The 25,466-nt window shown below is 55.1% G+C and overlaps 4 protein-coding genes across 4 annotated transcripts; 1 reads left to right on the forward strand and 3 right to left on the reverse strand.

Moving 5' to 3' along the window:
- Positions 1–4,915: 4,915 nt before the first annotated feature.
- Positions 4,916–7,149, reverse strand: TRIREDRAFT_123422 (GTPase-activating protein; the record flags this gene model as incomplete). Its single annotated transcript, XM_006968175.1, has 7 exons — positions 7,134–7,149; positions 7,024–7,045; positions 6,913–6,922; positions 6,700–6,840; positions 6,176–6,639; positions 5,244–6,115; positions 4,916–5,173 (listed from the first exon to the last, which is right to left on the reverse strand). Exons 2-7 carry the CDS (start codon positions 7,034–7,036, stop codon positions 4,916–4,918), a joined length of 1,758 nt encoding a protein of 585 aa, XP_006968237.1. The 5' UTR covers positions 7,037–7,045; positions 7,134–7,149.
- Positions 7,150–8,111: 962 nt separating this feature from the next.
- On the forward strand, positions 8,112–11,261 carry TRIREDRAFT_80956 (uncharacterized protein; the record flags this gene model as incomplete). The annotated part of the gene is made up of 5 exons (XM_006968106.1): positions 8,112–8,346; positions 8,404–8,694; positions 9,944–9,984; positions 10,038–10,201; positions 10,254–11,261. Exons 1-5 carry the CDS (start codon positions 8,303–8,305, stop codon positions 11,259–11,261), a joined length of 1,548 nt encoding a protein of 515 aa, XP_006968168.1. The 5' UTR covers positions 8,112–8,302.
- A 1,047-nt stretch (positions 11,262–12,308) lies between these two features.
- On the reverse strand, positions 12,309–15,988 carry TRIREDRAFT_67418 (uncharacterized protein; the record flags this gene model as incomplete). The annotated part of the gene is made up of 4 exons (XM_006968176.1): positions 12,309–13,409; positions 14,056–15,163; positions 15,237–15,319; positions 15,536–15,988. Coding segments are annotated over 4 exons (2,745 nt in total), but the record flags the coding sequence as incomplete, so codon positions are not given.
- A 7,608-nt stretch (positions 15,989–23,596) lies between these two features.
- On the reverse strand, positions 23,597–24,990 carry TRIREDRAFT_67523 (uncharacterized protein; the record flags this gene model as incomplete). The annotated part of the gene is made up of 3 exons (XM_006968177.1): positions 23,597–23,969; positions 24,083–24,433; positions 24,506–24,990. 3 exons carry the CDS (start codon positions 24,988–24,990, stop codon positions 23,597–23,599), a joined length of 1,209 nt encoding a protein of 402 aa, XP_006968239.1.
- Positions 24,991–25,466: the final 476 nt, after the last annotated feature.

The raw sequence follows: 25,466 nt of genomic DNA on the forward strand, positions 1-25,466 counted from the left end.
GCGCGGTCGAGGGGAACGAAGGTCGAGCAGCGACACGGGCAGGGGGTACAGGCAAAATCAAAGGAAGAGAGGGAAAAAAAATCCACCAAGGCTCGAGAAGAGAAAAGAGGGTGCGGCTATCTGGAAGAAGCTGCTGAGGAGTAGAGGCAAAGAGGGCTGTAAGTCACTAACAGGCGTGCTAAGGTAGGTCGAGAGATATCGATCAACTTGGCGTATGACCGGGAGTATTCAGAACGGCGCCATGAGCCCCGGGACAAGTCGCGGCTACCTAGCAGGCACAAGGACACGGGAGAGGCAGACCAGGGGCTTTGTACCCAATACCCGGCTGGGGTCGTCGCCGGCCATCGTCAGAGGCGCCATTCCATCAGCTCCAAAGGTCCCAGTTACGCAGAGACGACCGTGGGGCAAAATCACTCTCGGCGCCATCTCTCTCCTCTGGCCAGTGGCAGCCCCTCCCGCGTCCCCTTTGTGCTTAGTGCGGGGTGGCCTCTCCTCGTTTCCCTTGTGTCGGTGACAGCCTGCGGCTGCATGTGCCTTGTGCCTCTACTCGCTCTGCCTCGTACTTGTACGTGGCGTGTGCTCGGCATCGCAGCAAGGAGACTGCTGGCATCGGCGTCTCGGCGGCTTCAGGAAGCCTAACGCGCTGCCCCCGTACATGATGCGAGTGAGCGTATATGCATATTGCGGATTCCTGCGGCGACGCGGTGCCAAAAGGGTTGCGCGCGCTTCCAACAAGCCCCTGGTCGACTCTTGCCTGTTCCATGGCAAGGTTGCCAACCCTAAAAAAGAACCCAATAGACAATATTTGTTGACGGTCACCACGCCGTTGTGCGGATCCTGGTCCGCGGTTCATCAATGCTCTCGAGATTTTTTTTTTCACTGCGACTGTCCGCGGCTGATGCTTGGACGGGAGACCTCGGCCCACGACTTGTTCAGGGACAGGCCAGCTGGGCGGCGCACTGTTTTGGGATATCTGCTGTTTCCGAATTTCCCAAAGGAGGGTAGCTGTTGGCCCAGAAAAGGAAGAAAAGGGGGGAGAAGAGGCTTGAGTACTTGCCGCACGACCTCCTCCAATGCATCTTCTCTCTTGTTCTACACCAGCAAGCCTGCTGCCGCACTCACACCGGTCTTACATGTCGCTGCTTTAGGCTGTTAGGCGATTGTGGCTCGGACGGTTCATACCATTGGCCATGCCGACAGAGCTTGTAGCAACTAGCCAAGGACCCGCAACAAGAGCCCAGGAAAACCCAAGAGCTCTCGAAGGAATGTCCACCTGTCTAGTGTGCCGGAACAGTCGATTCTTCTGCCGCTGAGGGCTTCCTGTCTGCAGCTCTTGAGATACCCGTCCAACATGGCCCGTGGTTCTCAGGGCGAATATTGGACAGTTTCGACTAGTGCTGCATTGTCATAGACTCTTCATGGGCCGGGGGCTGAAGCAAGCCTCCCCGGACCTCATCAACGTTTCATAAGTTGGGGCTTCAGCGAATGGTTCAACCGAGAGCACAGAGTGGTCGCGCGATGCTGGGCGGGGACTTCCATAAACATGTATCATTCGTTTTGCTGTGTGCCAGTGGAATGCGCGCCAGCGGTCCAACTTGATGAACTCTGCCGTATGCAACATGGGAGGCCGGCACTCTTTCCCGCGAGCGGAATATAGATGCTGTCATGTTCGTTGGTGTCCAGTCGCACTGATACATGATACTGCTCCCTTTCATCGTAGCAGATGAAATCCACTCGCTGTCACCAACAGCGACTCGCATTTTCGTATCGGCTTCGACGGGACCGCTCAGTTTGGACGTCGACCGGGCCATGTCCAAATTTTTCATCACCCTGAAACTTTTTTTTTTCTCTATGATCTCGCATTTGCGCGACCGTGGACGCGACCCATGTCCGAAAATGACGTGAAAAAGTGGTGCTTGCTCACCAGTCTGTTGTAGCCATGCAGGCGCTCTGCATATCCGAGATGGGCCTGGGTACCGAGTATGGAGTGGCCCTCTGCTTTCAGCGCCAGTGAGGCATGGTGACGTTGGCCATGCCCAAATACCTACTAGAAACCCAAGCCATCCAATAGAGGCCTATCCGCCTTGGCGGTCATTGGCTCGTGGACTGCCTCCCTGGGGTCACTTGCGAGAAGGGGTCACCTTCAGCCATCGTATGTACACCAAAGCCGCAACCTTGTTCGCCCGTGTGCGAGCATCTCGTCCCCATCTCTACCCAACGACGTGTGTACACACTCCATACATGGCGTGGGCATCTCGAAAACTCTTCATACTGGTAATGATTCGCCCGGCATAGTCTTGGCGGGTCGCACCAACCACCTCACTTTTGCTTTCTCCTGATGGGGGGAGGCAATAGAAGCCAGCCAAGCACTAGAGATGGCTTTTTGTTTCATGGGAATAGCCGCTGGGCTGTGACAGCTGTTGCGATTCGGTTCAGAAATGTGACACGGCCGAACGCCACATCTTCAGATACCCTCGTGCGATACTGCATTTTGTGCCTTTCTCGTCTGCTTTCTGTCACGGTTTGCGTACCGACTTCAGCAGCGGGGCAATCTTAAATCGCTTGCTCAGCCCAACCCTGTACAGGGGTTTGGACATCCCTTGTGCCGAAGATCCCTTTTTGTCGCACCCCGATTTCTGTTCTCTCGCTCGTGCAGCAGGCTGCCTTGGCTCCTTGGGTACGTCTTCCTCCTTGGGCTTGTCAGAACTGCTCTGGGAGGCTGAAACATCCTTTGTTTCCCCTCTGCTGCCTAGAGCTGCCTGATCTTGGCCGCATCCTGTGCTCTCTGCCGCGGACGAGGCTTCTTTGGCAGCCCCTTTCACGTTGGCAATCGGCGGCGAGCTTTGCGCAGTGGCAGCTTGGATGTCGTCTTCATGCATATCGTCTTCACCGTCTTCGTCAGCGGACGCTCGAGTCTTCTCCAGGACCATAGTGGCTGCCGTATCGCTGCCAGCAACAAGAGCAGAGACGGCAGTGGCGGCGGGAGAGGGAGCGCTGTCTACAGCTGCCTCGGCCGACTGTTTCTTGGGCCGCCCTCGCCTCTTCTTCTGCGTTGTTGCAGCTGGCGTTGTTCCCTCAGTCGCCGCCGATACAGGACCTGCAGCCGCTTTCATTGGCAGGGGCTCGTCAGTTTCTGGGGGCTTCCTCGGGCGACCCCTCTTCTTCTTGGGCTTGACCATTGGCGTGGGATGTGCCACGAATTCGGCCTCATTCTCCCCCGACTGCGACTCTCGTGGTGGGGGCTGATGAGCTGAAGAATCTCTTCCGTCACGATATTCCTGATCGGGCTTGGGCTTGGATATTAGATCAGGTGAAAGCTCTGGCTCATACTCCTGAGAGTGTGATTAGCCCGCGTCGTGTGATGCTCTGGGATGCCAGCCCACTTACCGCAGTACCTTTTAGAACTGGCGCCAACGTAGAGATGATGTCAGGGGATGAGCTCCTCCGTAGACTGTAGTTTCGGTACTCTGCTCTTCTCGCCCCCACCCGGACGTCCGGCTCTTCGGGAGCCAGGCTGCTAAGAATTTGATTCGATAACATTTGGGTTCGCTGTGTGTTGATATTGGTGGCCGTTCCACTTGAGCCAACAGAATACTGTGTCTGTTGCTTCAGGAGAAGGTTGTTGTACTTGAGAGCGCCAGTAGGTGCCGAGTCCATGTCAAGATGAGACGCCTGTTCGCGTGCTGTCGGGGATGGGTGTCTCGGGGAAGATATAGAGCCAGCGTCAAGGGGTATAGTAGGGAGTGATGTACTCGATGCTGCTGCGTTCGTTTCCCCATCCTGGAGCATGGACTTGCTACTCGAAGGCAGCATAATCAAATCAACTTCGTCAGTCGTGGACAGTGTACCCTCGGACTCATCTAGTCGCCTCCGTTTCTTGCTTCGACTTTCAGCAGAGTCCTCGATATCCCAATGGCCGTCCGAAAGCGCATCCTTGGCAATGAGTGCTCCGTCTCTCTTATGCGCCTGATCTGGCATTGTGTGGCTATGCCTTTTCGACTGCCTTTCCAGTGGTTGTCGTGGGGCTTCTGGGCTGCTTGGGACTTCCCACGGGTCCACCACACCGGTCCGTGTCTCATCATGCGTTACTGTCCGAGAGGGCATCCGAGGCCAGCCAGCGCAAGGCTCCGCAGCTTGAGTATCCGAAAGCTTTTCCAGATGGGAGTCTGTGGTAGTTGTGGTGGATGAATGATAGAAGCCCTTGGTGGTTCGCTGAAAGGGAACATCAGGGATGGTCATGGCCGAGCTTTCATGCGGCGCATCATCCGAGTCCCGCTGCAGCTGCTGGGCTTTCTCAAGAGCGGCGCCATTCTGCTCATTGAAGACCTGCTGGAAGAGGGCCGAGTCTGTGGACGCAGTTGCGAGGCTTCCGTGCTCGGGAGATCGTATTTGCGCCGGAGGAAGCGTCACAGCTGGAGCGGCTGCAAGGTGCTCGCTCGAGTCACTTTCGTCATCAGAATCAGCAATGACCAAAGGTGTCATGCTGATAAGTAGCAGACAAAGAGAGAAAACGAAGAAGAAGAGAAATGAACACAATCCACCACCGCCTGATTGCAAACCTCCGAGTTGCTTGACTGAACGCTCGCTGAAGTGGCTGTGATGGTCGTTGGGGCGTAACGCGGTCTGACGTCCACTGCGAACGCGAGAGCACGTGACCTCTTTGTCGTACCTGCCTACTACCTTACCTAGGTACCTTACTTGCCCAGCGCTCGTATTCTGTCTGGCAGGTAGCACCCCCTTTTGACATTGACAGTCAAGGTACCTTACATGTACTACAAGCAAGGTAGGTAGGTAGGTATTGTAGCTGCCTTTTGCTGAGTTGAGTATACCTAGGCAAAGCAATCTGAATCTTACAGATATTAGGCGGGTTAATTACTATCGCTCTACTGCTTCGCAAATATGCTACCATTTCGCGCTATAACTGGAGGTTCCCAAGCAAGGGACGCTGCGGCTGGCCCTTCAAGTGAGCAGCTGAGCCTTTGTAGAGGCTCTGCCAGATGAAAGCCTCGCTGAGGAGAAGCTCAATGTCCTTCTCCGTCCATGTCTTCGTCGGGAGGCTCTGTAGGAACATCATGACCTCCTGAAAGTCCATCTTGACTAGTTTATCAGACCACTTTACGAGGAGCGCAGCGCAAACATATAAATGGAATTCTGAAAAGCCCTGTTCTTCGGCCTGGTCCCATCGTCGTTAGCTGGGCCGTGGACTGTTGGGGGGTTTAAGAAAGCAAAGGCATTTCACTTACAAGGTATGTATCCCACATACGGATTGTGTTCTTGACGCTGATTTCGCGCATAAGAAGACAGTTCATCCATCGGAAACTAAACTGTATGAACTCGACGCCTTCTTGCTCAAGATGCTTTGACAAGTTGGAGTCAATCCTGGCAGTGAGATCCCGCAGGGCTGCCACCTGCCTTTGAATACCCGGTTGAGCAACAATATAGTGATCTTGAATGCCATCGAGAAGCTTGCTGAGGCACCAGAACGAGTCTGCTTCCACAGCATCCAGGACGGACTTGGGCAATTGCCCAGGATCCATGCCCGTCTCGATATCTGGATCGGTAATGTAGAGCCCCAAGAACACTTCCCAGAATGGCGTGACCAGATCGTTGATGCCCTGCACGTATCCGCTGGCGGGATGCCTGACGGCCCAAACATAGAGGATGCGTTCCAGCGACCTCTGTGTCGCCTCATAGCTATACAGCTCAATGTGGGGATTCGTCCTGGGTATGTCAATGCTGATCTGATGCCAGACAGCTTCATCCAAGCCCCTGGCTTTTCCGGCGGAAGAGCTGCTGGCTGCTGTCCCCCCTCTTTCGAACGCTTGCTTAACGCCGTCCAGATACTCCTTCCGCTTCCTCTCCAGAGTGGCAACGCGCCTCTCACTATTCGTAGGGAGATAGCTAAGGAGGAGTTGCCAGGTCATTGCGCGGACTTCGTGCGGTACACCCGACCATGCTAGCGAGCGAAGGTCAGGAAGCGATATTGAAGACGCCTGTAGCAGCCGTTTGAACTTGTTTATGCGCGTTATTCGCGAGTTGATCGCGTCGGCTTCTTTCTGCGGCGCACTGCTGGGTATAGAGGGATAGCTGATCAGATGGAGCGCATTTGCGGGATCTAGTTAAGGGGTCAGTACTCCGTGTAAGTAGACGACAAGCCAGGAGCCGCCATTCTTACCCTTCAGGATATCTTTATACTGTGGTCGGAGAATCTTGCCCTCGCTTTTCTTGGGCATTGGATATGTTGATGCCGGACGCTCAGCTGCAATATCGGCGCTGTTGGAATAACGCCGTGCTTGGACTCGGCCAAAAGAACCGTCGCCCACGGGGGACAACGCTTCCTGCCATGGCTCCGACCTGTTGTTTTGGGTAGCTATTCGCTTCGATCTTCGCTTCATGTTTGAGAGACTGGGGAGCCCAAAATCATCACCGTCGTCATCTTCGTATCCCAGCATCTCATCTTCATCGGCCTTCCAATCATCATTGGTATTCGACAGGAAGTTGATGTAGCTCTTGAACGGGGGGGAGGAGGAAGCCAATGCGCCTCGTTGAGGTGGCGGCGTGGTTTCGGGCATGCGATGTCTCGAGGACGATGTCGAAGGGGGGGTCCGGGGACGAGGCGAAGAAGAGCTGGAGAGGTTCCTGGTCTCAAGGTCAGCCATGGCGGGACGGGGACAGCGTGCCGATATACGGGTCTCATACAAGGAATCGAACTTGAGCATGTCCGCATGAGAATACGCCGCGCCAACGACGAGGTTCGAGCCATCTCGACCTGCCGGGTTCGTAACGCTTCTTCTAGGGTTGCCGTCTCGTGGCGGCGGCCTCCAGAACGGCGAGGCTGATCTGTGAGACGGAGTGGCGTTAGCAGACAGCGTGAGGTGTTTGGAGAGGAACGGAGCAGGCGAAGAAGCATACTCGGACCGGTCTAACACGTCGAACGATTGAAGTGCGGTCAGTAACGGGAGCCCATTGCTCTCTCTCCAGGGCGCACGATCCGACGCGACGGAAGGCCTTCGAACAACGTACCGACCTGGACCATCTCCTGCGGCTGGGGACCGGCTGTTAGCATCATCATCACCACCACCATGCCGACATGTCGCCGGTTGCGCCACAAGGCCAGGGCGAGGCCGACTCACTGAATTGGCCGGCTTCTTGCCGCTCCCAGAGGACGACCACATGTTCACGAATGGTCGTCGAAGGCGCAAAGGTGAGGCGTCATTCTGCGGGGTTCTGGGGGATCGGACTCAATGCCCGTGACAAGCTGGGGAAGCGTCGAGCCTGGCCCGGCGATGATCCTCGTTCGACTCTTGTCCACCTTTCTCAGGTTGTCTTGGCCAACAAGCTCCAATTCCAGGCAGGGTGGCCTGTGGTTCTGGTTGGGTACTTGATGCAAGCGGCAATGTCTGGTGGGTGTGCTGGTACCGATGCAGATACAGGAGGCACCACGCTGCAGGGCCGCTAACGGTCCAGAGTGTTGAGGCGGGGTAGCGGCTCTGGAAGGCGCCTGAAGGCACAGTTACAGTGGGAGCATGCGCTACGAGGCTGTCCTGGTGCGCTGGATCTTTAGCTGGTGGCAAGGCTGGACCTGCCTGGAAGATCCCCGTCTGCAGCAGGTTCGTCTGGGCCTACCTTGAGGATACCTTGAGAGTAGCATTTAACGGCCTAGATTTACGCCAAGAACGTTAAGCATACCGGTATCTCTATGTATCCGCCAATGAGCGTCAAGACACGCAGCCTTGCTTCACGCAAGGGGGAGGAAACAAGGCGCAGCAAGGCCAGAAAAAGAACAAAAGCCACTGGTCTTTTCACGATCTGCGTCCCATCTCACAAGTCATTATTTCACCTCCTATTTCACTTCTTCTCCGAAAGGCATCATCACGGCTTTGATGAAAAGCAGGGCCATGCCTCCAAGCTGTGGAACGCTGACCCGTCGGCCTTCTCCGGGCTGATGCCTTAGTCAGCAGCTGCCCACGTAAGGTCCCTTAGTAGTACATGTAGCAAGGCTCACCCTAGTAGCGCTTCCCTTCCGTTAAGCTTTCCAAGGAGCAACTTAACTTCTTCCTCAACCTCAAATCCCAGTTTTCTGCGCGACGACGTCGAACATCTCGTCCATCCCCAATCACTCCTTCGGCATCAAATCCATCCCTTATTCATCTGCTACGAGGGTTTCCCATCTCACCGAGACAATTCTACAGCGTCCGATATCCACGTCTCGACGCTGCTAGCGGTCCATACGCAGTCGCGGTTGTCGGTTGTTCTCGCCTCACCTCACCCTCCAGCCCATCTCCTCCACATAATTGCCATCATGACGGAAGCTGAGAACTTTGAGGACGATCTCTTCGCCGATCTGTAAGGCCTTCTGACTCCAGGCCCTGATTCCTTCCGATGTGCTGACCTGACGACTAGCTACGAAGATACTGACGCAAAGCCTGCCGCCCCGGTCGCGAGTGCGGCTCAGAATGCTGACACAAAGGTCCACGACCAGCCCGAACCAGCCGCTGCCCCAGCTTCCACTGGCGACGAGGACAACTCTGGCTACGAAGCCATGAACCAGGATGCAGACGATGATGAAGATGAAGTGGACTTCAACTTGGGAGGCGGCGGCCCTTCAAACAATACCAATGCGAACCCGCAAGACGACGCGCCAGCGACTCCGCCCTACGGGACCGTTCACAAAGCCAGTGCTAAGGAAGATGGGTGAGTTTCCCTTGTTATGTGAAGTTATGATATTGGTGCATGAGTTCTTTTACATTACCTGCGACAAGTGTCGTGCGCAATGTTGCCATATGATGATGAGAGGCTTCCAGCCAGCGCGTAATCCTGCACCTTGCAACCACATGATGGTATACACCTGCTTAGAGCAAGTGGCTGGCTTGATTATCGGGGAGAAGAGTCAGATTCAGCGGCGGGACAAGGCCCCTGGTCGACCGGAGAGCAAAAATATATCAACAAGCATGAGAGCGCGGTTGGAAATATCCAGAAACCTCCTGGAGGAGAATACAGTCGAGGCGCCATCCCGACTGATTAAGTTTCCCGGGGACAATGGAGCAAAGGGAGACGATGGCGCTTCGTCCATCGACGAGGCTAGGGAAATCCAAGCTTTGACTAAGCTGAGAAAGATATGCACCCGCCCGACGACCTATTTTACACTCCAGTATGAACACGATGCTTGTCCTTCATAGCTCTCGGTCGCAGAGGTCTCAAAGATAGCCAGACGAGAGCATATGCGCTTCTCGGAGGCTGTAGCAAGATTGACAGCGGGTAGCGCTTAGGGTCAACTCGTACCTAGCAACAGACAGTCAGAGACAGAGTCAAGAGCGATAGCACACAGACGAAAGATCAGAAAAGAGAAAGGAAACAAATACGACACTTGTCTGGCACCTTGCGTCCCTCTGCAATCGCTGTATGCCCTTGGCTGTCTCACCAAGCATCGCATCCGCGGGGGCCTATGAAGCGCCATCGTTGACAACTCTTTGACATAACCTCAACTTTATCCTGTCGCAAAGTAAAGAGGCAATGCATCGGATCCTTGCCGCATCGAACCTCGAAGTCTCGGCAACCCGTCACGCCTCTTGAGGCTATCCGCATACACTTTTTCGAGAATTGGTCCGCATACGACCCGGCAACAGGGGCAAAGCGCATGGCTTTGGCGGATATTTGCGTGCTTCCTCAGCTGGCCGGCCTTGCCCAACGGCCCCGACGTGGTGACAGCGACGACGTATCTGGCTCCATGGATCGACAATGGCCCCTGTCCATACGCCGAAGCAGGCCGGCAGTTGCTGCATCTCTCATATCATATGTCCTGCCCCGAGATCTCTCTTCTGTTGCCCCATACGCTACTACTGCTAGGATCTCGTTTCGCTCTGTTGCTTTCTTATGTTTGCCATGTTATTTGCGAGGAGACTCTTTCGCGATGAATTGACGTGCTGACCTTTCGTTTACTTAGGAAAATGTTCATCGGTGGACTGAACTGGGAGACAACAGACCGTACGTCTTACTACACACTCTTGGCTGACCTTGCAGATGCTAACGGACGGTAGAATCCCTGCGAGATTACTTTTCACAATTCGGAGAAGTCGTCGAGTGCACTGTGATGAGAGACAGCAGCTCCGGCCGGTCCCGTGGCTTTGGCTTCTTGACCTTTAAGGACCCCAAGACGGTCAATATTGTCATGGTCAAGGAACATTTTCTGGATGGCAAGATTGTAAGCTTTTTGTTCCACTCAAGCAAGTGTCCGATTTACTAACGGACAATAGATTGATCCCAAAAGAGCTATTCCCCGTGACGAGCAGGAGAAGACGAGCAAGATATTTGTGGGAGGAGTAAGCCAGGACACCACTGACCAGGAGTTCAGAGAGTACTTTGCCCAGTTTGGTCGAGTAGTCGACGCCACATTGATGATGGACAAGGACACCGGCAGGCCTCGTGGCTTCGGCTTTGTCACCTTTGAGAGCGAAGCGGGCGTGGACGCCTGTATCAATGTGCCGCTCGAAATCCATGGGAAGCCTATTGAGGTTAAGAAGGCTCAGCCGAGAGGCAACCTACGAGAGGAGGAAGAAGCGTCCAAGCGAGGAAAGTTCCGAAAGGGCGATGACCAGTCTGTCCAGGGCGGTATGGGTCAGCAGATGGGCGGTAACAACTCGGCCATGACGCCGCAGCTCATGGCTCAATACTTCCAGCGAATGCAGCAGTACTTTGCCATGATGCAGTCGCAGATGGCCATGTCTAGAGGCATGCCCATGAACCCGGCCATGTGGCAACAGATGCAACAGATGCAGCAGATGCAGCAGATGATGGGCCGCGGCGGCGGTCCTGGACAGAACATGATGGGCCAGATGAACCCCCAGATGATGCAGCAGATGCAACAGATGCAGCAGCAGATGATGGGCCAACAGGGAGGCCAGGGCAACGGTGACGGCGGCTACAACGGCTACGACCAGTACCAACAGCAGGCCTCTCAGGGTCCCCACGGCGGCCGACGGGGTGGCCGCGGAAATTATGGAGGTGGCGGATACGGGATGGGAGGAGGAGGCGGAGGAGCCCCCACGTCCTGGGAGGGCATGTACGACGATGTGCCGCAGCCGAATGCGAACCAGGGGTCGTCTCGGCGCGGCGGAAGCGTCGGCCACGGAGGAGGCTCGGATGCCCAGCACTCTCCGCCAGCAAACGCCCCGACCGGGCCCAAGAATGCCGGGAAGCCTGGCGCCAACTACCGCGGCGGAGGACGAGGCGGAAACAGGGGCTTCCATCCTTATGCCCGATGAAGGCAAACGGCCGACATTTTGCATGGCTGATTGCATTCATTCTTTTCCACAGAGGAGGCCTGAGAGACGACGATAGGAAAACCCCCCGGAAAGTGCCAAACTGGTCAATGACTCTTCTTTCTACTTTGAACAATGGATCTGTATTATTATCACAACAACCCCCCAGATGAAATGGCTAGGAGAGAGAAATCCACCGCGATCTCACATCTCTCTTGCAACAAAGGGGGGGAAGCAACGACACAAACGCTTTTGGACGTAAGGAAGAAGGTTATCTCCCAAATCCTTTCCTTCTTCTCATCGTCTTTATCAGTTTCTTTTCTTTCTTTTCATTTTCTTGCCTTACATCCTGTTTTCTCCTTCTTAATTAATAGCTTGCTCTTGTGTTGGATTGGACTCTCATAGGTAGTGGACGGGGAACAAGACAGGGGACACAACAGGAAACAAATGAAGAAAAAAAAAACACAATGAACCGAAAAAAAAGGGGGGGGAGGAGGGTTTTGTCTCGGCTTCTTGTTTTTCTTGAAGCCTTTCTTTGGTCTCTTTTTGTCTTAATGATTTTCAGAAAACAAAAAGCATCAGGCAGACGTAATATATGTGATTTACACAATGCATCCTCTCTTGTCCATCACATTCGCCATTGCTGTGTAGGAATAGCTGTGGTTGGAGTGTCTGCAAGACAAGTCCATACTATAACATCTCATCTGTATAGATCGTGTCGTAAGGTATATATATATGTGTGTGTGTGTGTGTAAAAATACTTGCTGCTATGCCACTCCCTCTGGACAGTTCAATCGATTCCTCTGTCAGGAGCACACAATAATTCAACTTGCTATAGCTCTACTCGTAAGCAAGCTCCAAACTCCATGTCCTAACCGTCGCCACATAATCTTAAAGTGATAATGTAAAAGTGATCAAACAGAAAGAAGAAACAAACAAAGTGCCATGCTCATGCATATCATAAAAAAAAGAAGAAGAAAAAATAAGAAGAAGGAAGGATGAAAGGATATCGAGACAGAAAAAGAATACATCGCTTGCCCTCGGTCCCAACTAGAACCGTCTATAATTGTCCCCCTCCTCCAGCTTCTTCAATACGCCCACGGCATCAGCGAGCAAGATGCTCCGCCCGCCCAGGCAATCCTTCTCGAGCGACGCCCTTGCGAGGTTGACCGCCCCGGAGCCGGCCTGCCTCTCCTGCTCCGACATCTGCTGGATGCGCCCGGGCTCCATGTCCGACGCCTTGAGGATCCACTGCACGGCGGCCCTCCGCGTCGGCGCCTTGCTGGCCTCGGAGCGGCTGGCGGCGCCGACATGGCCAAAGGCCCAGCAGATGAGGGAGCACACGTAGATGCCCCAAAAGTCGGAAATCTCCTTGCGCTGCTGCTGCTGCGCGCGCTGTTGGAAGGGGGTGGGGATCGAGGCGGCGGTGCTCCCGTCCTTGCTCACGCACCTCTGCAGTCCGAGGAACAGCTTGAGCGCCCGCGAGGCAAAGGCAACCGCAACGGCGGCGCTGCCAGAATCTCGCCACTTCTCCAGCTGCCTCTGGTGCTCCATGAAGTCGGTGGCCTGGAGCACCTTCTTGTTGAAGACCCAGCTGTCGCCCGACACTGACAGGAGCGTGTGCAGCGGGGTGTAGTGGAGGGCGAGATGCGACATGGCAATGGGCGAGTACGGGAACAGATTGATGATTCTAAAGTGGCTCATGCTGATGCTCGATGCATCATCTAGGAGGTTGATCTTGGTGAGGTACCGTCGCTGGGGCAGCTGTAAAACGTATGCGACCAAAAACAGCGAAGCGTCAAAGGCCGGGATCGAAGCAATATCCGCTGCGGTGATTGTTTCGAGAATCGTCGCCCCAACAGTCGCTGGCATGGCTGGCTGGCTGATGCTACTCCATTCCTGGTAGTTTTGCGCATCCCACAGCTGCAGCGTGGCCATCGACAAGGGGATCGGGAGTGTCCGAGGATCACTATAGTCCAGGCCGAGAACCGCGGCTCGAGGCTGCTCCAGGAAGGACATTGCATGGACATCAAGCAAGAAGCATGCGGATAGGAGGCGCCTCTTTGATTCCATGTGGACCCAGATCCTCCATTGCTGAGAGGCATCGCATGGTCCCACAGTCGATGGGTAAGTGGTTTGTGCGTGAATGACCTGCATTGAAGGTACAATGAGCAAGAGATAATAAAGATGGTTGGGTTGTCTCCCCGGCAGAGTACGATGAAAGTAGAAGAAGAAGGAAGAAGCACCAGTTGGAAACAAGTCAAGATAAGAAAAAGGGGGAGAAGGGAAGCATAATAATCATAAAGTGAAAGCAAAAGAAAGAAAAAAGAGACTGCTGTAGGAACTTTTGTTTTTGTTTTTGCGGACATGATTGTACACAAGACAGGAAAATCGTGAAGCATGAAAGGCCCACAGAAAAGAAAAAGAGAAAGAGAAAGAGAGAAAGAGAAAGAGAAAAAGAGAAAGAGAAAAAGAGAAAGAGAAAAAGAGAAAGAGAAAAAGAGAAAGAGAAACCCGTTCACTCAGAGATGCCAAGCGGCATGTGAACGTAGAGAACCATGAGAAATCTAGCGGGAACTAACCATTTGGTACAGTGCCTCAAAGCGAGGCGACGGCATATATGCCTTCTTGTTCCGTCCCCGGAAGCGAGCATAGTACTCGCACAAAAGCGTAGCCTGCATAATGGGCAATGGCCATTCCGGGGTGCCAGAGTTGGCATACTATTTGAGAGAAGGGTAGGTTAGCTGGCTGCTCTTCCGACATCAGCCGAATCTTGTTGTTCTTGTTCGGCACTTACCAGCTTCGCCTTGTCCATCGCATAGGTATGTAGCTGGTGCCCGTTGGCGCGGTGCTCCTCATGCTCGAGGAATTGGGTTGCAATGGCCGCCATGGCGCACTGGAGAATCTCCAGGTGCTCCTCGGGCATGTTTGTCGGGTTCTCGAATGTCGGTTTATGAATGATGGGGTACATGGAATGGACCTTGTCCCAGTACACCTCAATGTAAGTCGGGATCATGCTTCGAATGCCATGGCTGAGAGCTGTCGGCATAAGGGTGTACAGGCCAAGAGCATCGACAGGCTCGCGGCTGCAGGTGCGAGGATACATCATGCGATCCACAGGCAACGCAGCCGGCGCTGCGACCAGAGTCTCGGCGGACTGGCCCACCATCAGCTCTGGAGGGGACATGCTGCGGACTGTCGTGTCAAGCATTTGGGGGCTGTAGAGGTTTGCGCCGTGTTCGAAGCCAGCAAAGGGGGTTCCCATGCCATCCCCGTAGACTGACGAATAGACCTGTGGAGGGGTGGCAGCGTAGCCAAAGGACATGGGATATCCATTGTCCGTGATGACGGGGCTCGGGGATGTGGTGTAAGAGGGCATCGGTCCAGTCCACTCCGCGGCAGGGGCCCGCGCCGACGACTGTTGAAAACTGGAGCTGACGGATGCCGGCGTCGAGTAAGCACTTCCTGAAGAGGTCGACGGGATGCCCGAGCTGTCCGTCGTCCATGTAATGTTCGACGGAGTCGCTTCAGGTATACACAGCTCTGTAACTTGGGGGTCGATTACACCCAGTCCGGCAGGCCGCGGTTCACTGTAGGTAGAGACCACGCCGGCCGTGACGGGGTCGACCACGCTCATATCTGCCATGTGATAGGCACTCTGCGCATCTCGCATGTGTGGTGATTGCATTGTAGGCCCTGGCGGCGTTGACCTGTTGACGGACGACCAGTGGCCCGCCACCATCCCGACACTGGAAGCAGGCGTGGCGGCAGCGCCAACGCTGTATGGAGAGGAAGCTTGTTGCATCGCGGGCGCTGGCGGTGAGCTGCTGTATGGTCGAGATGGACTGCTGTCGGAGCGTCGCCGTCGTGATGAGTCTCTGATCAGTTTGCCGTCGTGTTCGCCACTACATCATCTCATGTTCAGCTGCCGCCCCTTCATGCTGAGATGAGATGGGGAGAATGGATGAGAAGCCTTACTGTCTCTGTAAGTGTCGGTCCAGTAGGTCTTTGCGATAAAAGACCTTCTTGCAGCCCGAGACCGTGCAGGAGAGCTCCGGTGGCTGATGGCTAAGTTGATGTCGTCTGAGGAGGGGTAATACCGTCAGCAACGCTGTTTGTGAATATAGGGAGTGATGAGGTAGACGACATACCGTAGATGCTCTGCTCTTGTGAACGTCTTGAATGTGAGGAAAGAAGAGCCCCCGAATGTTAGCTTCATATGGTACAACAAAACAACATCGGAACCGAACGAGTGAAGCAGTGAATGTGCGAAATACCTTTGGCGGCCGGCAGGCATCACAGGTATGAACAGGAACTCCCTTCTTCGCGCGACTGACCCTCCCAGTGATGGGCGTCAGCTTGACAGGGTGATCCCCTGAAAGGGTTCCTGGCATGATGGGCCTCATTGCTGTTGCTTGGTAGTAGGCTGTATGGCTCTGGCTCTGTCCGTAGGAAGAGTCCATGGAGTCGGTGCTAGTGTTGCTGCGTCGGCGAGCGCCAGGGTGGTTGTTATATCCTAGTGGTGGCGCTGCAGGGTGGAGGATGTGAGGAGGTGATGTTTGCCTTGACAGATCCACCGGGATGTGATGATTGTATCTGGCCATGGGGACGGATAGATCGTGATCGAGCGAGGTTCTCGAAGCCGGCTTCCGGTCCCTTCTTATGGCGTGCGAGTCAACGTGGTCGTCATCGACATTCATAATGTTCCTGAGGCTCCCCATTGTGGAGAGAGCTCTCAGACAAAGATCGAAAGACGAGATGCAGTGGTAAAATAGAGGTGAAGGAAGCAAGGTGCCGGGGCCGTCGTGGAGCACAGAAAGTCTATCTTGGTATACACAGCCCGGAAGGCTGCGAGAAGACGCTGCTAGTGATGTGACGTGAAGTGAAGTCGTAGAGATGATGGATTATAGGGCCGGCTATCTCCAAAAGCACGGGTAAGGAGAGCAAGGGTATGGTTTGATGGTGTAGGAAGAGACGAAAAAGGGTCGACTTAGAGGGCAAACATGCGTAGCAGCCCGCCGCTTTGGGATGGGAGAGCCAGGTACGTCGGCGATAAACTAGCCTCAGCCTCGTCCGTGGAGGAGATGTCCCCAGTAGCGATGCGACCACAGAATGCCCTTGAGGAGACAAATATAGGAAAGGGCACGACAAGGCACTTGCCGCTTCGTGCTGCGGGAGATGGCAGTGGTGACGGGCTGCGGCAAAGAAGCAGAGAGCGCGCGGAGAGTAAAGTAACTGGGAGGTAGTCTACATGTAGGCATGTAATACGTGGTATGTTATGTTGATGTGGGAAGCGAGCCCGTGGGCAGCAGGACCCAACACAGCCGAACTGCCAGCGTCTGAAGCGGACCTGGAAACATGATCCTGGTTCCATGACGAGCCGTGGGCTGGCAGCTGAGCTATGGGGTGCATGTAAAACGACGTGGGAGAGGGCATGGGCTGGCTTGTTGTCGCCCCGAAGCGGTGTCGAGGCCATCAGCTCTCTGTCTCTCTCTGTCTCCTCTGTCTCTCTCTCTCTCGCTCCCTCCCTCCCACGCGGTTCGTGCGAGTACTGGGTACATTGCGAGGGGGGTGACAGGGCCAATCTCTTCTCTCTGGCACTCGTGCTCACACCCACACGCCCCCCCGGCCCCAACTCGCAGCAGTCGAGGCTGACAGAACCATGTCGGGACGAGGGATGCACGGTGGAGACGCCGCCGCGTGGTTGAGCCAGCCCTGCCCGCGGGAGCGAACGGGCCAGGGCTGGGGTAGAAGCCAAAAAGCTCCGTCCAGACGAGCGCGCCGAGTCGTCCTGCTGTCGAGCATGGCCGTCATTGGGCGCAGCACGGGGAGAGGGTGGCGGCGACTGGTGGAGGGGTAAGAAAAATATCCGCCTGTCATAAGCAGAGCCGTGGTCGAGGCGTGTTGCTGCCTCGCTGCTCGTTGGCCACCAGCGGCCGCGCCAGTGTTGGGCACACAAAGGATTCGCTCGCTGTCTGCAGACATCCATACCTGGTCTACATGTCAAGCTGGTAGCAGTCTCCATGCGAGGTACTTCGTACACGGCATCCCCATATTACCTGGACATGTGCGCGCCGTTGTACCCCGTCGTCGAGCAAGAGCTGGCTGCCGTGAGTGACGGAGGATATTATTAGAAGCCATGCTCTTATCGACATGCAGGCTGATGTGTCGGCTTTGCTGATCTCCTCTTTGGGTTCCAAGATGCGCGCAGGCTACCTGAACACGATTGTCCCGATTTGCCCACCCGGCTGTGCATACTATCGCATCATGAGGGAATGCGGGAAGCAGCACCAAGCAGTCGAGCACAAGCAGGGCGTGGGCACCTTGCACGCACGAGCACACAGACGCCGCAGAACCAAGAGCGGAGTGCATTGCTTCCCGGCGGAAAAGAAGGCCCTGAAGAAGAACCAGGGGGGCTCAACGAGAAAGGCGCGGGTATGGCGTCAACGTTCCCGGTCCGGCGGCTCCAGCAGGGTTAAAGATGGGAAATGAGCGCCTCCCGTGCCAGCCCCCCGCGGACTGCTCAGCTATCGTCCCCGTAGAGGCGGTAATAGTATTCTATCATCTCCCTCGTCTTGGATAGTGTCGTCTTCTCTCCCGGCATGTTGAGGATCAACGTTCCGCACGAGCAAATTGTGAGACATGGCGTCCTGAACGGCTGGATGTGTGTGGGCTCTCCAGAAGTGTGCGCTCTTGGCGAGAAATTACAGGGGCGGGATCTCGTCTAATGACAAGAGCCTGCCAGCAACTGTCGGTATGGAGTACTCGGGTGCCATGTACAGCACAGTATGACGCAGCAGCCAGTCCTGTCAGGTCTTATGGGCTTCGTCTGCTGGATGCCAGCCAGAATCCGACGGTGGTGGGGCAGGCTCGACTTGTCGCCAGAAGACCAACAGCCACAGAAAGGTGCGTTTGCCGGTCCTGAGCACTTGGTTGGCGCCGTGAGGATCCGAAGGACAGGAGTCCGGCTCTTGTGAAGGAGGCAGCAGACGCAACAGACGACTCACGAGAACAGCGTCTTCTGTTCGCCACCGGAATCGCAGAGCCGTAGACAGACTCAGCGACAGCCGGTGTTCCGTGTATTGACTTGAAGACCAGCCACAAGCTGACAAGCGGTAGAGTACTATCCACGCAAGTGCCGACTCACTATTGCAGTATGATCAGCAGCTTCCAGGGCAGGGATTCCCGAGATGTACACTAGGTGTGTAATTGCGCGCGAAAGAGCTCACTTTGGCGCATCAGCGGCTGCGAACACTCGTACCCTGTACTTTGCATCAAGGACGTCTGGGGGAGACAAGGGTCAGACGAAGAGGTTTCCCCGTATCGTGCGTGTCCTTGTTGATGAGCAGAGACCTGGTGTTCCCAGCCCGCCGGAGTCTGTGCTAGTACGAAGAAAGACGACACCCATTTCTTCGAACGCTTTGCCTGGAAGGATTTCCAGTAAGACCTTGTACAGCGCATCCCACTCTTCCATGCCTCCTTTCTAGAAGAAGGATCCCGTATGTAGTAGCAGCTACTCTCAATGCAATGGGCTGCGGCAGGTCATCAACTTGCAGACGACGATGTATGAGACCTTGACCGGAGAGTACCTGAAGCGCAAAATACATACCTACATTTGCGCTACTCATGCGCATGCGCGCTGCAAGTGTGTCCTCATGCCCTCCCGTACCGCACAACCAATTGCTCCTCTGCTCCAGGGAGGCGGACAAGCTGAGGAGGAATGGCCTCAACAGCTGCGGCGGCCACCTCCGCCCAGGTCGACCCGGCCACAAAAAGCTGTGAATCAACCGCTTGAAACCTCTGGAAAGAAAGAGGAAAAACCCGGTGAAGCTGCCCCATGTGCGCATCTCCCTGCTTAGGCGTAGGTTGCAACGGACGAATCAGCGCCTGCCTCTGGTTCCAGCTATGAGCACGAGCACTGCTAGACATGCAGTGGCGGCCACCTCTTGCTTGCTCAGCTCGCGACCGGCTGCAAACGAAGAACTGGAGGATGGCCCAGAGCTGAAAAAGTTCCCCGTCTTTTGCGTGTCGACGCTCCGCAGAGCTGACGGGCCGGTGGGCCAGGGGTTTGTCTAACGAGCGCACCCCAATCGTCGAGGGGCTCTCTAGTGCTGCTCAAGGGAGGCACGTCGGTATGTCCTTGTAATGGCCTCCGCGTCCACGAGGCCATGGCCCGCCCCGTGCAGCCCGAAGGCGCCCGCGCGCGTGCTTCGTAAATGCAGGCTAGTTCCGCCGGTTGGTGGACTTGAGGCGGTGGTCATCACGATGCTGCGCGGATAGGATCTGTATGTCGCAGTGCTTGCAGTATGTGGCCGCGGAGCACATTCCGGCACAGCGGACAGAAGTGTCATGGCAACACGATACCTATCTGCGCGAGCCCTTGGAGCTGGGTAGCTGTAATCGTTCCGATAGTAAGTAGTAGTACCTGATAATTATCGTTGACGCAAATCCACCTCATCTGATGCACTCGGTCGGTCAGCAAGGGATTTCAGAGTCAAGCGCTGCGTCGTCGTCTTTGTTCCTCTGTCTGTCTCTGGCCATGCTCGTGCCGTGTGCAACCACGGGCTTCAAACCACGTTTTGGTCGCACCCCTGTAGATCTGGTCTTGTTGGAATCGCCATCTGATCTCGATTCCCTTGATGATGAAGCATCCTCCATTGCAGGCAGTCCGGGATTTCTCTCGCTCTCTCACTCACTGTCGTCCTCTTCCATCTGCTTCCTCAGAAGACTGCCAGATGCACTGACATGAGATGAACAGCAAACCGGCTGCTGAAGATTTGGGGGCTAGTGGAAAGTTGGGGGCCAGATTATCTAAGGGGGTGGACTGACGGGCAGGTGCGACCCATGTCTTCCCGCGGCAGGAGCTGGGAGTACGAGCGTCCAAAGTACCGAGTACCTCCAGTTCCATGTAAACCTCTTCAACCTTGGAGCTGTAGCCGGATCATCGCGAGTGTCACCTCAGCCCAGGGCCATGAGAGGGGAGACTCGGGACCGAACTCGTCTCCTGGGGTGCTTGCTCACTGTTTGCCTTAGCTAATTACCAGGCGAGGTGAAGAGAGATACTATTACTACTACTGCCTACCTAGGTACCTACCTTAGGTACCTCTCTTGACTCGCACTGCTCCTACTACCTACTAACAGTATTACGGAACGCGACCCCGTCAACGCCATCCCACGGCAACTGCTGCTATCCGTCCGTTGTCAAAGCGATCCCCCACAGTCGAGATATCACACACACACACACACACGCACACCCAAAGCGCAGGGGCTTCGGGGGAAGGATGTGGGATCATCAACACCCGTTTCATCTCTCAACGCATTACACACAACACTGGGAATGAATGCTACCAAAAGTACCGATTACCAAAACCGTACCCTTTTCGCGCTGAGAGCGGACCGAGTGAGTACATAGGTAGGTAGGTATCAACTCAGACCGGTGAGCCCCAAATCACTGGTCTCAGACAGCACGCGGATTCTTTGATGCAAGGCTTCGCCTGGGCATGGCAGGGTAAAACACCACGGCCCACGGCGGTATTATCCCCCTTGTCCATCATCTCATTCTGGATGTACCACTCGCTACGCTGCACAAAAACGAAAGCACCCGTTCAGCCCACAATTGCGGCATGTTTCAAAACACCAAAAGTTGCCCGTTGGCGCTTATCTCACTGCCAGCAAGCGAGATCCATTTGCATGTCGGCATGATGAGGTGAGGGTAATACCAGCACTACCTACTTACTACCTAGTAGTAAGGCACTTGCGCATCTGCCGCAGGGCTCTGCTGAGAGGTAGGTATCTGAGGTACATGTACGAGGGTGTGGCGATGCTCCCAGAGACGCGCATGCGCTCACTGCATGTACTTGTACAGTACTGGTAGCATCATCTCACCAGACAGACGATCGACGATGGAGATTGAAGCCGAATGACAAATATCGCACAGCCTTAACCGGGCCAAGGTCAGAAGAGAGAGAGAAAACCTGCATCTGTGCCATTTCGCTTCCCGAGCAGACGAAAAACCCTTGCTTCGACCTACATGGACGCGACTAATGCACATGGACTGTCATTCTCGGCGCTTATTCTTGACCAGGGGGCACGAGGTTGGTCGACCCAAGCCAAAAGAGAGACAAGACAGACGACCCAACCGGCTCTCGCCTGGCAACAAATGCTGTCACGCGAAAGACTTGCCCCCTGTTATTTTTAGAATTCGCGTGTCTTCTTGAGACATCCACCAACAGGACGGATACGACTTGCCTTTGTCCGCTTGCAGACGCGTATGAGAAAGAGTCTACACACTAATACATGCATCATGACGAGGACAGACCCGACATCAGACGAACATGATATCCCTGGCCAGACGGGAAGAAGAACCACTGCACCTTTGCATACCTACCTTACATACTACCTTACATAGTACCTACATATCTGTAAGGCGGTATTAATGGGGTTACCGCACACACCCACACACACACACACACACACACACACACACATACAAGCGCGTTTGTCGCCAGGCGAAGCCCTGTTCATTCTCTCTCTGTGTACAGCACAGTATACAGTAAACTGCAAGCTCAAGAGTTACTACCTGTTCCGCAGCAACAAGAGCCGAGCGATGAACAAGAAAAAGAAACACAGCCATCATCCCCCCCGTACAACAACAAACTTCACAGCCGCCCTGCTACATCCGCATCGCCAACGCGCCTCTCCCATTCGTCGCCTATGCGCCGCTGCTACCCTGTCCTCTGCCCCATCATCTTGCCCCAGCAAAGTAGATACTTGAAGAAGCAATTCGCGGACGATAATGGCGGCGGCGGGGAAAATCGCGGCTATGAGAGACATCGCCAGCCCGCTCTGAAGGTGGCACGAAAGCCAGGCGCGGCGTGGCATCCCCGTAACAAGCGCAGCCCTGTGGATTTTGTGTTTTCTTCGCCTTCGTCTCCAAGCAGCTCGTATCGTTCCTGTTTGTGTCTTTTTTCCCCCCCTTGTGTCCAAATCGAGACTTGACTCCTGCCATCAGGCACACTTCATCCCGGACAGATGGAGAGAGAGACACTCGCACACAGTCTGCCCTTTTCGACTCACAGCCCTCGTGCCAGTGTTGTCCCTCGTCAATGTAACGCATCCATTTCACGACAAACATGCCCAACACATCGGCTAATAGCCGCCGTCAATACCCTCCACACACGCACAAACTCTCACACAAACCAGGCTCGATAGCCGCGAGGGACAGAGCAGGAACAGACATGAGGAAACGCACAGAAACGGAACGAAACGAAACGAAACGAAACAAGACGCCTGTCGGGCTAGCGAGTCGTTCGACAAGGTGACATCGCCTTATGGAAACAATGTCTATGTCTCTCACTGTCGTTATTCCTAATATTAGCAACCCGCATCGAGAGGTAGCAGTGACTGATGCTTCTCAAGACATCATCCCATTGAAACCGCATGATTAAGAAAAAAGAAAAAAGGGAAACGCGGGAAGAAGCAGCTCCGGGTGCAATGAACAAGGCCCCTCCTTTCGATGGTGCACAAGGCTGCACATCTGCGAGTAACAATGGTAGTAAAGTCGTAATCATATGGAACATGTGCCCCATATTTCGTGGACGAGGCTGATCAGAAGTTCTGCTGACCCTGATGACATTGGCCGTCGCATCAAGTTACAAACCTTCCCCTCATCGCAGCCTCGTAATGTCCATTGCGACCCATCAACCTATCATCTCCTTATTAGTGAATGTAAGCCCACGGAGATAACGAGAGATAGAGAGTTGGGACGCCACCAAGGACTGTCATGTCTAGACAATGTCTAGACACCATCGAGCAAATCTGTATGCCCGGGCCGATGGCTCTTTCGATCAAAATAACTCGTCGTTTGCTCTAGGCATCATCGACCGTGAGATCGATAGAAACGATCCAGAGGAGATAGGAGACGTGCTATATTTGGGAGCAAAGCAAGTCATCATTTTTTTGAAACCCTAGAACGAAACCAAACGCGCCAATAGCACAACCACCGTAGCCCGTCTCATTACCACACATTAAAACGTTCAATCCTTTTGCCACATGTGAACCTCTTCCCCCCCGCCCCCCTTCATATGTCGTTGCGAGGCTGCCTCCGTCGGAAAGCTAATATAGTCGCCCACGATTCCGTTGATACTCGGAGCAGACATCTTTGATGTTAACAGGCATATCTACGCTTGGCTGGAGGCAGCCGCTGTGTGGTTGTTCTCTGCCGGCCTGCCGTTGCCATCGCTCTCCTCGGAGTCGTCGTCGCTGGCGGGGTGGCTGTTTGGTACTGTCCTGCGGTTCTTGGTCATCTGCGAAGTGAGGAAAAGCGGTCATGTCAGCTTTTAGAAAACGATAGTCAAGACACGGAGAGGGCAACGGACCCATGATCGCACACCACCGACTAGTCCCAGCGCATAGCCAGTGATGAATTCTTTCGAATTGCCTGTCCCTCCGGGGGCGGTGGGAGACCGCACATTGTCTGCACTGTTGAACCGGGCTGGGCTCTGTGGCCGGCTGGTGGGCCAGAACTGCTTGAGCTCCCGGCTGAGCTCCTGGCCGGTCGTGGTCCAGTTGTTGGTGATGTTCTCGCGGAGGTCCTGCACGTGGCGCTTCAGTTCGATCTCGTTCTTCTTGAGCCAGCTGACGTTGAGCTCCTGGCGAGAGGTGCCGCGCTTGAACTGCCGACTGATGTACTTTTCGTAGTCACGAACGATTCTGTAGGCGAGGCAAGTCAGAGGGGACGGGGTTCGGCAGCAAATTGTAATGACGGACTGTCCAGAGCTGAAGTTGTGGCATCGACTCTGCCACAGCCGGTGGAGAGAACTCACCTCGTGATGATGCCAGTCGTGCTGACACCCTCGGTGCGCTGGGTAACGAGGAACCTGCCAGCTTCCTTGATGGGCTGGTAGATGTCGTCTCCCTCGTCCGCGCCATAGGGAATGTCGTCGTGCGCCACGTAGTCGAGGCGATGCTCGTCGAGGAACTCGGGGGTGACAATCCAAGGGCAGTCTTCAATGACCTCATCCACCCACTTGCAGTGTCGCACCGACTCTGCACGCTCCTTGGCGGACATGACGGTCAGTCCCTTGCGCATGTGGGTTTCCTTGTCGCCGGTGACGCCCACGACGAGGGTCGTGTCGGGGAATGCCTTTTTCGCTTGCTCAAGCTGGCGCATGTGTCTGCCCGATGTCTCGGTTAGCACGCAGTCCACGACCACGGAAGTTTTCACCCCGGATTGTAGAGGCACTCACCCGAGATGGAACAGGTCAAAGACACCGTCCGCATACACCCTCACCGGGCGGCCAACTGGCGGAGGGTTCGTCTTGTAGCCCACGGGGTGCGTGAGCTTGCCAATTGGAGGCGGGGGCATGGTGGCCTTCTTCTCCTCCTCGACGTCCTTGGACGTGCTCTTGCGTCCCTTGCGCCCGACCCTCTCGGCGATGTCGACGCTGGCCTCGGTGGTGTCGCTGGGCTCGCCGGGGTCGAGGACGTTGTCGCCGTTCTCGGGGACTCGGTCGGCACTTGCTCGCTGTCTCTTATTAGGGTTCAAGCTCGTGCCATTGGAGGTCCGTCTGGTCTGGCGTGAGGACTCGGGCGCGGTGGTGTCGCCCTCCTCGCCCGAGGCATCCCGCGACGACGTCTGCAGAGCGCCATCCGGGAGGCTTGTGGTGTCGGCGGCGTTGGCGGCGTTTCTCTTGCGTTTGCCGCCGTGGGAGGAACCCGAGGGTGATGACATGCTGGCGGCGGATGTATGTAATTGACGACGACGACGACGACGACGATAAGCGTCGTTGCTGGTCGGGCCCCGATGCAGCCTGACGTCTGTGTCGCTGCTGGTGCTGCGTCTGGTCTCGGCCTCGTCTGTTCCGCTCCGTCCTGTTCTGTTCTGTTCTGTTGACCAGCAGTTTGCGAGCTCAGTGATGATATTACAGTATGTAATGACCGCTTGAGCTGTGTATGTGGTATCGGCTCGGCTGCCTCTCGTCGACGGCTATCGAAGGACTCGGAGGGAAGCAGAAACAAAGTGCCGGCTTGGCTCTGGAGCTCGCGTGCACAATGTGTGGAGAGAGGCTCCGGGGTTTGACGCTGAAGGTTCTGGATTCTACCGTGCAGGTCCGTTGGGAGCTTGTGATTTTACCCACCTTGTGCGGTCGCCAGCAGAAAGCGAGCCAGAACCAATTTCCCGCGAGCCTGCTAGAGCAAGCTTACCTG

The sequence above is a fragment of the Trichoderma reesei genome (genome assembly GCF_000167675.1).
Source record: "Trichoderma reesei QM6a unplaced genomic scaffold TRIREscaffold_21, whole genome shotgun sequence".
In the NCBI taxonomy this organism is placed as follows: domain Eukaryota; kingdom Fungi; phylum Ascomycota; class Sordariomycetes; order Hypocreales; family Hypocreaceae; genus Trichoderma; species Trichoderma reesei.